The 14665-nt window shown below is 32.2% G+C and overlaps 1 protein-coding gene across 1 annotated transcript; it reads right to left on the reverse strand.

Annotated features, from left to right (window-relative positions):
• Positions 1–4917: 4917 nt before the first annotated feature.
• Positions 4918–6428, reverse strand: LOC126887512 (uncharacterized; the record flags this gene model as incomplete). The annotated part of the gene is made up of 1 exon (XM_050655139.1): positions 4918–6428. A coding segment is annotated over exon 1 (492 nt), but the record flags the coding sequence as incomplete, so codon positions are not given.
• Positions 6429–14665: the final 8237 nt, after the last annotated feature.

Consider the following 14665-nt stretch of genomic DNA (forward strand, 5'->3'; position numbering starts at 1 on the left):
ATGGAATTTTTATTCAACTAAATTTGACCAATTTGCCAGTACTCTGGGCTAATTAGCAAAATACAAGGAAAAGTTATTTACCAGCAATGTTATTGCTGGAATCGAATCTTATTATTGTATGTATTAATAATATAGGTATGCAAAGTCCGCAGATAGTGTGCTACTTTTTTTATAAACAAAATGGCGCCCGAAAATCGTGTTTTTTTCAATTTTTGCTCTATAACTCCAAAGATTTTAACTTTACACCAAAAATACCCAAATAAAAATTCACCGCAATTAAATTCTGCATAGAGACGTGTTCTTCCCGATTCACTTCGACGAAAACTTTCTCCGGAAAAAGCAGGTTTTTCCAACAAAATTTTTAATTTTCAACTAAAATTTTAGATAAGTAATTGTTAATCAATAATTCAATAACTTGGTAGTGTAAAAGACCTTTTTATATAGATTATAATTCCAGAAGCCAATGGAGATTGAATGAACAGTATAGCCACAATTGAATTTTAAATTAAAAATTTACGATCGCTATAATAACGACAATAATTATGTTTCATAAGAATAACTATGATTTTTGCATAAAATACCTATCTAATGTACTTTACAGAATTGAAATTGGAATATTTAAGCGGCCCCAGGAATATTTTAAAATTATAAACAATTTTTTGGCTTATAAACAAATAGAATATCTCGGGAAATATTAAACTAAATTAAATTGTGAAAACAGTATTCGAAAAACAGCGGCAGGGCGCTTCTTTTAAAAGAAAAAACGTTTAATTATGACGAGTGATTCCTGAGATACAACCGGTGAAAGTTGACCGGAATTTGCCGCAAAGATATAAACAGTACGATCATAATTTTCAAACCATCACCTTTTGTTTTTGTCCTCTTTCTCCACACCAATTTTCATGTCCTTAAAATACTCATAACATATATTATTATAATAAAAACTATCGATAAGACGTGTGAAAATTGCCAAAAATACCTAAATTCCAATCAAAAATTAGGTTGGAGAAAATGTAACACTCAAAGTTCAAAATCGGTATACGTTAAAAAAATGCATTTTCTCGGCTTCCCATTTAGCAATTTCCTTCATTCTTTTTTTGTTCCCTAATAACCCGAGTAGAGCCATCGAACTAACTCATTATTAAATGTCAAACTTGCTTTTGTTTTGTTATAATAGATTAATTTATTCATAAGAACAGAAAACTACATATTTTTTCCAGTTGTAGGCTTTTTTTAGATAAACTTACTACAAGTGTACCTTTTAAAGTTAAAAACATAAATATTCTCATTTGAAAGCTGTATAATTATTTAAACAATTTTTATTTAAACAAATTAAAATTTTGTGTTATAATAAATAAATTAATTTATTATAACCAAACAAAAGCACATTTGACATTTAATAATGAGTTAGTTCGATAGCTCTACTCGAGTTATTAGGGAACAAAGAAAGAATGAAGGAAATTGCTAACCGGGAAGCCGAGAAAATGCATTTTTTTAACGTATACCGATTTTGAACTTTGAGGGTTACATTTTCTCCAACCTAATTTTTGATTGGAATTTAGGTATTTTTGGCAATTTTCACACGTATTATCGATAGTTTTTATTATAATAATATATGTTATGAGTATTTTAAGGACATGAAAATTGGTGTGGAGAAAGAGGATAAAAATAAAAAGGTGATGGTTTGAAAATTATGATCGTACTGTTTATATCTTTGCGGTAAATTCCGGTCAACTTTCACCGGTTGTATCTCAGGAACCACTCGTCGTAATCAAACGTTTTTTCTTTTAAAAGAAGCGTCCTGCCGCAGTTTTTCGAATACCGTTTTCACAATTTAATTTGGTTTAATATTTCCCGAGATATTCTATTTGTTTATAAGCCAAAAAATTGTTTATAATTTTAAAATATTCCTGAGGCCGCTTAAATAGTCCAATTTCAATTCTGTAAAGTACATTAGATAGGTATAGTTCTTTTTATGAAAAAATCCTAGTTATTTTTATGCATCATAATTATTGCCGTTGTTATAGCGACCGTAAATTTTTAATTACAAATTCAATTGTTGCTAAACTGTTAATTCAATTTCCATCGGCTTCTGGAATTATAATCTATATTAAAAAATTGTTTTACACTACCAAGATATTTAATTATTGATTAACAATTACTTTTCTAAAATTTTAGTTGAAAATTAAAGATTTTGTTGGAAAAACCCGCTTTTTCCGGGGAAAGTTTTCGTCGAAGTGAATCGGGAAAAACACGTCTCTATGGAGAATTTAATTGCGGTGAATTTTTATTAGAGTATTTTTGGTGTAAAGTTCAAATCTTTGGAGTTATAGAGCAAAAATTGAAAAAAACACGATTTTCGGGCGCCATTTTGTTTATAAAAAAAGTAGCACACTATCGGCGGACTTTGCATACCTATATTATTAATATATACCATCATAAGATTGGATTCCAGCAATAAAATTGCTGGTAAATAACTTTTCCCAAAAATGGCCTACAGTGATACTAGAGCTGTTGGCCAATGTGTAGAACATTATATGATTAAATGTATATCAAATTAAATCCAGCTTTGTGATCTTCATATTCTCCTAATTTGGTATTTATTCCCTTTAGATCTTTTCATTTGGAGATATATGTATAAAAAATAAAATATAAAATCATCTCCTAAAAACTCAAGATCGGTAGAGGTAAGAATACGTTTGTGTCACTACCTCATTGACTGTGTGAGATTGGGTATGCAAAGTCGAATATACAATCATATAAAAAGGATACCAGCAGAAGAAAAAAAAATCAGCTGGAATGAGCCCACCGGAGACGCCGTCAAAGAGATGAAGACAATCTACCTCTTAAGAAATACTTCAGCAAGGAAATTAGCACCCTGTTTATATAGGCTATTTCATAAAAAAATTGGTAACATCTCGTAAAATACTGGGTTTAAGTTAGCATAACCTGATAATGAGAGTGTTCTCAAGATATATTCTATCGAAATGCGTAATAATATACAGGGCAGTATAATATTTAAAAGAACAAAGTTTGCGTCAATTTCTGGAATAAACGGAAGAGGTAGGAGGCTCCATATTTCCCCCCATTCTAAATTTAATAAATATTACTATAAATTGTGTTAAAATTCTCTAAAACCTCTAATGAGAAATCCCAAAAAATCACTCTGTATACGAGCCTTTTTCCCATTTCAGTTGGCCCACCTTTGGAATTTGCAGTTTATGACGATAACGATAGACAAGTGATAATCAACATATTTTTATAAGTTTCCATATTAATTATTATTGTATTTTTTACTAATATTTATTGCAAACATTACCCTTATGGTTTTTTTTATTTATTTCTAACAATAATAAAAAATCGCTAAATCGTGGCATTTGAATCAATTACATCAACATACATTGATTTTTTCATAATTATCTTAAAATCAGAGTTAGGCTATGGAAAATGATATCAAAACAATTGCAAATTAATGTCAAATAGATTTTGTGATATTATAAAGCCTATTGCCGTTTGTCAGGATAAAGTCATCGATGGGAATGAGTGAAGGTAAAGTTATGGAGGAGAACATTTGTTCAATCATCGATAGATTTTTTAATTCTTGAAAATCAATTCGAAAATCGCTAATATGTTTCAATTGTCACAGTGTAGTGTAAGAAATATAGTTAGGAGATACAAAACCTCAGGTTTTGTCATCACATAATCTATAAATGTAGGAAAAAGTAAAATAAGCGAAGTAGATAGAAGGGGATTAAGACGCATTATAGTGAAAAACTGACGTGCAACTTATCTAGATTTAACTAGTTCTTGGAGTAAACTTCTTACCTCAGACTAACGAAAATCCAGTCTTAATATTACACAAGAAAAATAAGTTAAAATGGTCAAAAGAGCATTGAGGTTGGACAAATAATTCACTAAGGGATACAATAAATACAATGAAGTGATGAATCCAGATTTGAAGTTTGTGTTGGAGTCGAGTTGGATACAGTAATAGTCGAGTTATACGCAGGAAAAGTAAAACTTTTCAGGTTAACCTTTCGCTACCGAAGGGTCAAGTTGTTTTGTAGTTGACGGAGGGGGTACATTATGTACCCCATGCATTTTTATAGATTAAATATTAACATAATGCAATAATTTTAGTTAAAACATAATTAAAACAAATGCAAGTATTTTTTATTGAATATAAGTAACAATAAAAAAATATATGGTGTCTTGAAAAAATTAATTATCGTTTTTTTGATTAGCTTTACATTTTGTACATATTATTGTTTGAATTGTTGTGGTTGTTTGATGTTCAGCACAAACAAAGAATTTACAAGAATTGCACGTTTTTCTGCTTTTGCGGTCCTTCTTGCGTGGACAAAGTAAACATCGCCCTGAGGATTTCAAGATGGTGGCGTCGTTTTCGCAATTCTCCCTTGGTGGCGGTGGGCATAATTCGTACATCGCGTTTATAATTCGCTTATGGAATTTTTGTGTACTTTGTAGTCGCCTATCGACATGGGGCTTTATAAGTTCTTGACCCAGGTTTAGTAAAAATTCTCTGCATCTGTGAGAAGCTTCATACGCACAAATGGAATTCTTTGTCGTCCAAAGTACGTATGCATTCAGATCTGCAACGTCTAGAAGATTTTGAAACAAAACAAATGGCCATCTCTTAGAGGCTCTTTTACAAGAATATTCATTTACCATCTTATCCATATTATCTACGGCACCTTTTGTAGAATTGTAATGCAAGATTATGTCTGGCTTATAGTCCGTCTCTTCTCCGCTAATTTTGTCGTCGTTATGTTCTGTACTCAATAAAATTACTGCCTTATTTTTTTTAGGAACGTAAGACGCCAGTGTTATTTCCTCAGTGAAGGCAAAAACTGAGGACTTTTCTTGTCTAGAAATATTGGGTAGTAGGACTGGAGGGATATCCTGCTTGTTTTTTCGAAGTGTTCCACATAATGTTATTTGTCGATCTAGGAGTTGTTTTGCCAAGGGAACACTGGTAAAGAAATTATCAGTAGTGATGCCATAACCAGTTTTTAGAAATGAGACCAAATCAAGTACTACTCTTTTGCCCTGGTCTTTTTCTGGTTTGTTACCATCTTTTCCAGTATAAATCTGAAGGTTAGCAGCATAGGTGATTGTTGCATGAACTAGAGCCCATATTTTGATGCCATACTTGGCTGGTTTTGATTTCATGTAGACTCTAAATGGACACTTACCTCTAAAACTTACAAGTTGTTCATCAACAGTTAGATGAGAGTGGCACTTAAAACTTTCTTTACAGTGTTCTACAAACTTTGTAAACACTTCCCTAAAAGCTGCTAGTTTGTCAGAACTTCTACGTTCTTCTCTAGTGTTCAAATCATCGAATCGCATAAGTGAAATTATATCTAGAAATCGGTCGCGTGACATGGCAGCCGGAAAAATACATCGACTGTACAAAGGGTTTCGACACCACAAAAAGTGCACTGGTTCCCTATTGGTTTTTAGCGCACCCGCCGTAATCAAGAGTCCCAAGACCGCATAAATTTCCACTGAATCAGTGGGCAACCAGGTTCTTGTTTTATTAGGATTTTTTCCATTCCAATCCTGAATGTATTTCTCCGTTTTCTGGTTTGTACATTTGACGATGATCTCTACAATTTTCTCATCTACAAATAATTTGAAGCAATCACTAATTTTAGCGACATTTTTAGATTTTTCTGTAAGCCCTGGTTTTTCGAGCAAGTTTTTTGTGCGACATCTAGTTTTTCGTAAAGGACGATTTTTCCAAACTGTACCATTCTTGGAAATAAATGTGGAATCTACTGCCCCCAAAACTGGTTTATCAGAATCATTACTGTCGCTCTCAGATGGCTAAAATATAATAAACTCAAAATAGAAATATCGTACATAAAACAAAAATAAAAATTACCTGCAGAATTTCAGGCTCATATTCCGCTACTTCTAAATTATCATCTAATTCTGAATCATCCGATAAACTATCTCTTTCAGAAAGGTAATCATCATCACTTTCCTCTAACCACTGCACTGCAGTTTCACGATCCTGTTCTTTCCGAAGGTCTAACTTTATTTTTTTCGACATATCGGTAAATCGTGTAATCACAAATGGATAAACTAAAACGGTATGTTAGCACTAAGTCATCCACAGAACTGATTTGTGTGTTATTGCAAACAACAGGTTTGGTGCCGTGCGCAAAACGTCTGGTTTAGTCAGTGGCGTCGACCGCAATGAACTGTACCGCGGTTGACGGAGGGGGTACAACTTGTACCCCAAGCACAGTGCTGCACTTTTCATAGGTAAAAATATGTCAAATTGAAAACAAATGGTTGGATATGCTTTTACACATCCCAATGAAGAAGTAACTAGAACAGTTAAACAAAATTCCAACATTTTTAAAAATTATTCATGAAAAATCGAATTTGGGGTACAATCTTAACCCCCTCCGGTAGCGGAAGGTTAATGCTTTAATAAAAAAGTCAAATTTCGTAGGTTTATCATGGTTTGGGGCAGCATGTCAACGAATAGTTTGGAAAAATTGCATTTTATTGATGGAATTTTAAATTCGGCCAAATATTATTTGGTTTTAAATAATTTCTTACCAATTTTGAAACAAAATCATTTCAATAAGTTTAAATTAGCGAAAGATTTTGCCATACCACAAAAAAGAGTTTAAACTGGATTGGTGACCACGGTATACTACTTCTGGAATACGTTTCTAACAGTCTCGACTTGTCCCCGAGAAAAACTTTTGCGCCTCTTTTTTACGCGAAATAAAAAAAATTGAGGAAACATCCTGCTACATCCGTCAAAGAATTGAAGCGAAATTTGCAAAAAATATGGGACCCATTTACACCAGAGTGTTGTCAGAACTTTATAAAAACTATGCATCGAATAATTTTGAATCTAATTAAAAATAAAAAAGATATCAGTTGTAAACTTCCATATTTGTTTTGTTAAAATTATATATTTTTTGCATTTTTTTAAATTTGTTATTATTCTGTTTAATTAATCGTTCTTATTAATTTAAAACATATTTTGTATACTTCTGGAAATCCAAAAATTATCGATGAATTAAAACTTTCAAAGTTTAGGTATGCTGGACTTTTGTTTTTGTTCTATAAAATTGGATTTTCTTTTAAATCTACATTGGGCCAACTGATATGGGAAGGGGCTCGTATGTGAGGAAATTTAAATGCAGATAAGGTAGGTACTGATGATAACAAATACTTAATGGTGAAGGGTTGTTAAGGTAGGTATCCATACGTGGGTGCTCGGTGTAGCTGCTCAAATGGGTATGGCATGCGCTCCCCTATATATAAACCACAAACAGGTTGAATCGAAGAGGGTGAGCGCCGAACGGCGAGCACCAACGTTTCCACTTTGTGGAGCTGCTATATCGAGCACAGAGCACCTACGTATGGATACGTACCTTTAGAAATACCTTTGTGATGAACATTATAAAGAATAAGAGCTGTGGATCTATACAAGAAAATGAAGTACTGAAAGAAGAATTTTTAAAAATGGAGAAACTGGGTATGATGGGATGCATAATATGTTTACTGATTATTAAAACTAAAAATATTTAATATTTCCATAATATTTTACATAGAAATATTTGCAGATGGATGAGACCAATGAACATAGACTCAGTCGTTTACCAGCACTGGAAGCGTACGGTTGTATGTTTTGTTTTGTTCTTGTGTTTACACATTTTGTTATTTGTTTTGATTTGATGTGTTGTGAATACTAGCTGTAAGTGCTTTATTTTTTTATTAATATCATCACATCACCAAGTTTAAACGACCTAGTTAAATATTTGTATAATATTTAATCTTGACACCATGACGTCCAAAAATTGTGAAATTTGCTTAGCTGAATTTTCTGAAAACGAAAAATATCCGATACGTTGCCATGGAGATTGTAAACGGTATTTTTGCATCAAATGTTCTGGTCTCAATAAAACAACGGCAAAAACTCTACTGGACCCAAAAAATTCTCATTTAAGATTTTTCTGTACTTTATGTGATTCGCCTAGTCTCAGATATCTAACTGAAAAAATTAACAATCTTTCAAAAAATCAAATACCACAAGAGAATTTTGACGCCTTAATTCAAGTTACAAAAAAACTCACTGATAATTTGCCAATTTTCATCGAGACATATGATTTATTAACCAAAAATGACGGCAAATTACACTATATTACGAAAAAAATTGACGAGATACATAAATTAAATAACCTGCTAAATCCTGAATATCTTTTAAAATCGATAAGGCAGATGGAACAAGATATCTTCAATATATCGTCAGTTTTTTTCGGCTGTTCCAATGACACGATTAAGGTGCAAGTCCAAGATTCAAATTCATCTGAGATAAAATTGGGACTAGATAGGCTCTCTTCAAACGTAAGTGAAATATCTAATCAAATGAGTAATCTTTCAAATAAACTACCTGCTATACCAACGAAGAAAGATGTATCGAAGAGAGACATTGTGTATGCCACTTCAAGTACTCAAACCGAAGACACTCAACATTTCGAAGCTAGTCCAGTCACAAAATCAAAAAGTGCAGAAGATAAATGCCACTTTGTCGTTATTAGCAACTTAACCCCAATTTACACTCCTATTCAAATAGTTCACTACATTAAAGAGAAGCTAGGTATCAAGGAATATATAAGATGTTATGCCCTTCTTAAAGATGCCAACACAACAACAGGGTCCTCATTCAAAATAGGTATTAAGTCTAAAACATCTATTGACTTATTATTTAATAAGGAAATTTGGCCACCTGGTGTAATCATTAAATGGTCTACAGAATCCTCATGCTCCGAACCAACAACTTCATCTGAGGCAAATATGAAACCGAAGCACATCAGAAGCCCAGTTAGCTTGGAAAATCCAATTACCATTCCAAGTAAAAACAAAAATGAAGTTCAAAACACAAATATTCTTACTGACAAGCAGGCCATCGAAATTTGCAAATCTAAAGATCCGTTCCGTTCCCAAATTAATTTCATTAAGAAAGATATTTTGGAACCATCGATAAATTTGGATCCTTTAACACCACCAAGAGTTAGATTAACCAATAACTCAAACAGTCGATATCTTCTAGCAAGATTAAGGGAACCGGATATATTAAAAGCAATTAAGCTACATCTTGCTTTCCTACACGACCAGCCTGCCTCAGTATTTTGTGATGGATATACCAACACCAGTGTGAAACTATTTTTGGCTTCCGAAGGACTACCTACCAAGACTGAGGAACTAAGAAAAATTCTTCTAGAATTTAACGATGCCTATGGAATTGGTCCAGCTGAGGTGGAAGCTGATCTTGTTGCTTATAGGTCCTTTCTAAGTTCAGAAAGAATCATACATCTACAAAAATCAAGGGAATGTCACCGAAATTATTATTCTACTAGCTCTCCAAGACGAAATTTTTAAATAACACGACGTGTTCTGAGGAACTAGAAACCTCGAATAATTTTAGTGATGACAACTTTAGTATGATTCTGATTAATATTCGTTCTATAAGAAATAAAACTGACGAATTATTTTTGTTTCTGGAAGAATTAGGATTTCCCCCGATAGTTGCGGTTACAGAGCACTGGCTTGAAGTCAACGAGCCTTTTTTTGTAGAAAAATATACCACAATTGCTAGGTATGATCGTCCAAGTTCAGCTCATGGAGGCACCCTAATTCTTTCTAGAAATAATGATTTTTCTCTGATTACAAAATATGACTTTCTGTTAAATGAAGCCTTCTTTGAGTTTTCCCTAGTTTATAATAAAAATCTTAATCTTTACATTATTTGCATCTATAGATCACCTGACTCCCCTGTGGAACTATTTTTTCAGAACCTGCTAAATTTGTTAGATGACTTGCCTCATAGAAGCAGAAAAATTCTATGCGGGGACTTCAACATTAATTATGATGCTGCTTGTGCTACCCAAATATCCTTGGTCAACATATTTGAATCATATGGTCTCTCAATGCACGTTAATTCTCCTACAAGGATTACAAAAACTTCATCTACCATAATTGACTATATTGTCTCAGATTTCTCACCCCTTTATGTCTGCTCTACAATTATTAATGCGGGATTATCAGATCATGAAGCAGTATTTACGAAGTTTAACATCTTCAGCAAACCCTCCTCGAAAACCCGACGTTTAGGTAGGATTTTTTCCGCTGGGAATTTTCATAAATTTCAAAATTTATGCTTAACTTCTGAGTGGCATTTTCCTTCTGCGGACGTGGACTATAATTTCAACGATTTTATAGAAAAGCTTGTCTCTACCTTCAATAAGGCATTTCCTTTAATTTCAATTAAGCCAAAACATCACAAACCCTGGGCTACAAAAGGTATTCGCATATCAGCCAAAAATATGCGCTCACTATTGTATATCAAGGAATTTGCTACCAACGTCTCTGTCACTCAATATATCACCAAGTACAGGGTAACCTATCTAAAACTCATCAAATCAGCTAAAAAAGCCTACTATCAAAATCGTATGGAAAGCTCTAAAAGTGTTGCAAAAGAAACTTGGTCCATAATAAACGATCTTCGAAATAGAACTCACGCAGTTCAAACATTTGCCCTTCCAGACCCGGAAAATCTAAACGAATATTTCGTTAATGTGAGTAAAAATATAACTTCTACTATTTTGCCACAAAAAGATCCCATTTCCTATCTCCCCAATTCAGGAGTGTTCTCGAATTCATTCTTTTTAAGACCAATCGATATAACTGAACTGATCCAAACTATCAATAGTATCAAAAGCAAATCATCCTGTAGTACTGATGGACTATCCATAAAAATCTTCTCAAATCTCACAGAAAATGTGTGGGAAAACCTCGTCTCACTAATTAATGATTCCTTTGAAAGAGGCAAATTCCCAGAGTGCCTAAAGATAGCGATTATTATTCCCCTTCATAAGGGTGGTGAAAAATCTAATGCTTGCAACTATAGACCTATTGCTTTACTACCGGTACTTTCAAAAATTATTGAGAGACTCATAAAAACCCGTCTCATGTCCTTTCTCATTGATAACAACATCTTATCCCAAAATCAGTTCGGCTTTTTAACTAATAAATGTACCACTGATGCCTTGTTTTCGGTGTTTCATGAGGTTTACCAAGCACTAAACAATAATCTTTATACTGCCACTGTTTTCTGTGACTATGCCAAAGCTTTTGATTGTGTAAATCACGACATTTTGATTAAAAAACTAAATTTCTATGGGATTCGAGGTATTTCTTTGAATTGGTTCCAATCTTACTTGAATAATAGGAAACAAATAGTTAGAGCAAATGATACTGACTCTAGTCTCAAAAACATTGTATGTGGAGTACCACAAGGTTCAGTATTGGGTCCTCTACTGTTCCTTATCTTTATAAATGACATCACTAACTTAAAAATCGATGGAAAAAATTTTCTTTTTGCTGATGATACCAGTATCACTTGGAGCAACTCAACCATTGCATCTCTTCATGCAACTATAACTTCTGATTTGCGTACGATAAAAACCTGGTCTGACTCTAATTTACTCTCTTTTAACGTGGATAAGACAGTAGCATTATCCTATAAAAGTGCTCTTCAACCCCTGCTTGTTAATCAACCCCTGCTTATTAATAACAGCCAGATCTCTACCGTTGATTCTGTAAAATTTCTTGGTATTTTTTTAGACAGCAACCTCAAATGATCCCTTCATATCGATGTGTTAAGTAAGAAACTCGCCTCAGCCTGCTATGCTATAAGATCTGTTTCGAAAGAACTCAATTTAGCATCTTCTAAACTAACATATTTTTCTTTGTTCGAGTCTCATCTTCGATATGGTCTTCCTTTTTGGGGTTCTAGTACAGCTGCCCAGTTAGATGTTATTTTCAAATTACAAAAAAGAGCAATAAGGTATCTGTTTGGCCTCAGAAGAACAACACATTGCAGAAGTTACTTCAAAGATCACGGCATTTTAACCCTTACATCTTTATATATTTTAGAAACTGTTTGCTTAATTCGTAAACACATGCAGGTCTTTCCAGCAAGGCCTCGTCATGACTACTCCACCAGAAATTCAAATTTTGATGTCTATTTACCGATCCCGTCCTCTGAGTTAGTAAAGAAATCTATATTATATTCCGCAAAAAAACTATACAACCATCTTCCTTTACAACTCAAATCTGCAACATCTTTCCCCAAGTTCCGTAAAATGACAAAAGCTCATCTATCTAAAAGACCATATTATTCAGTACAAGAGTTTCTGAATGACTAACTAAGAAATTACAGTAATGTACAAGTAACCAAACTTATCTATATTTGGGTGTCACATGCATGTTAAACTTATTAGTTCCTATGTCTATAAATAGTTTAAATAGTTTACTTTGTTGTATATTCACTTTGCAATTTCTAAAAATTGTTGCAAATATATCCATTTTGTTTTCTTTTCTTTACTTTATTAACTTATATTTTGTATTTATGTATATTTTTTTTTATATTGACGATTTATCAAATTTCAGAAAATTGTATTTGTTATTGTTATTGTTAAATATTATTTATTTATTTTTTCTGACTTTAATTAAGCTTTGTCCATAAAATTTGTATTTTCAGTGACAATAAAGCATACTTCTATTCTATTCTAGAGTTGAGTAGAAAGATTCAAGTATACTTAGTCGTGAAAGAAACAAATAATAATACAAAGAGAAAAATTAAAAAGCGGCTCTAATTATGTTAAATGAAACCAATTTTTGTTCCTCGGCAGAATACAGTAGAATGTGTTTACCCATATTAAAATAAGAAATCAATTAGAAGAAAATACCAGGAAAGTTATTCTTAAGTTAAAATTGATCTCATGTAATCGAATGAACTATCTTACAATACAGCCATCCCAAAAATGCAAATTATAAAAAATATTGACAATCACATTTTAAAGTCGGCTACTTTAAAATGTATAAGTTATGTCTGAATTGTCAATATGAATGAGTCAGATACAATAATTAATTTATTAGAAGATTTTTAACAAGAAAAAAAAAAACAAAATTTTGTTTAATTTATTATTATTTTGTATTTTAAAAACGATTTCCGAAGTGGAAGTCAAACTTTCAAATAAATTTAATTTTAAACTTAAACTGTAGCTTACTTTTTAATTATTATAGATAGGTATAGGGCCATTATGATTAACTATACCTAGAATCTTCTGAAAAATACAAAACTTAGATAATACCTATACCTACAACTACAGTCGGAAAAATGAAAGAATACCCATGAACGAACATATAAAACACGCTGTATATTCCTATCACCGTGTCACAAAGAAAATTGTCCAGTGCAAGTACATGTAACAATAATTATTACAGGTACTTGCGCTGGCCAATTTTTTGTGTGACACGGTGACACGGAAAATACAGCGTGTTTTATATGTTCGTTCATGGGTATTCTTTCATTTTTCCTACTGTATACATTATCTTGTATTCAAAATAAGGAAGTTGGTATTCGCCACTGTTACATGATTCATCCCATATACAAAGTTTTGTTAGTAATCCTGTATAAAAAAATCGCTTGTACAAGTTTTTTCGAACACATCCCATTTAATATTATTTATGTACAGGGTATAACAAAAATATAGGTCATAAACTAAATCTCATATTCTGCGACCAGAAATAGTTTGATTGAACCTAACTTACTTTAGTACAAATATGCACATAAAAAAAGTTACAGCCCTTTGAATTTACAAAGTGAAAATCGATTTTTTCGAATATATCGAAAACTATTAGAAATTTTTTATTGAAAATGGACATGTGGCATTCTTATGACAGGAACATCTTAAAGAAAAATTATAGTGAAATTTGTGCACCCCATAAAAATTTTATGGGGGTTTTGTTCTTTTAACCCCCCAAACTTTTTTGTACGTTCCAATTAAATTATTATTGTGGTACCCATTAGTTAAACTCAATGTTTTTAAAACTTTTTTGCCTCTTAGTATTTTTTCTGTAAGTCCGTTTTTATCGAGTTGCGGCTTCTTTTTTAATATGTTTACATAAAAATTTTATGGGACTTTTGTTCTTTTAAACCCTCAAATGTTTGTGTACGTGTACGTATCAATTAAACTATTTCTGCAAGACCATTAGTTAAACACAGTGTTTTTTAAACTTTTTTGCCTCTTTGTATTTTTTCGATAAGGCACCTTTTATCGAGATGTGGTTTCTTTTCAAGTATGATTCAAAATATACCTAAAAATGTGAATCATAAATAAATTTTCATTTTATTACCTAGTCTCCATAATCGTACTTAACCATATACAAATATGTGGTGGATTTGACAATTATTCAAAGTATCTCGAAAAAAACTGACTTTTCAAAAAAGTACTAGGAGGCAAACATTTTTTAAAAACATTGTGTTTAACTAACGGTACTAAAACAATAATTTAATTGGAACGTACACAAAAGATTGGGGGGGGGTTTAAAGGAATAAAACCCCCATAAAATTTTTACGGGTGCACAAAATTTACTATAATTTTCCTTTAAGATATTCCTGCCATAAGAATGTTACATGTTCATTTTCAATAAAAAATCGCTAATAGTTTTCGATATATTGGAAAAAATCGATTTTCATTTTGTAACGTCAAAGGGCTGTAACTTTTTTCTGTGGATATTTGTTCAAAGATAAGTTATATTC

This window comes from Diabrotica virgifera, chromosome 6 (assembly GCF_917563875.1).
Source record: "Diabrotica virgifera virgifera chromosome 6, PGI_DIABVI_V3a".
NCBI lineage: Eukaryota > Metazoa > Arthropoda > Insecta > Coleoptera > Chrysomelidae > Diabrotica > Diabrotica virgifera.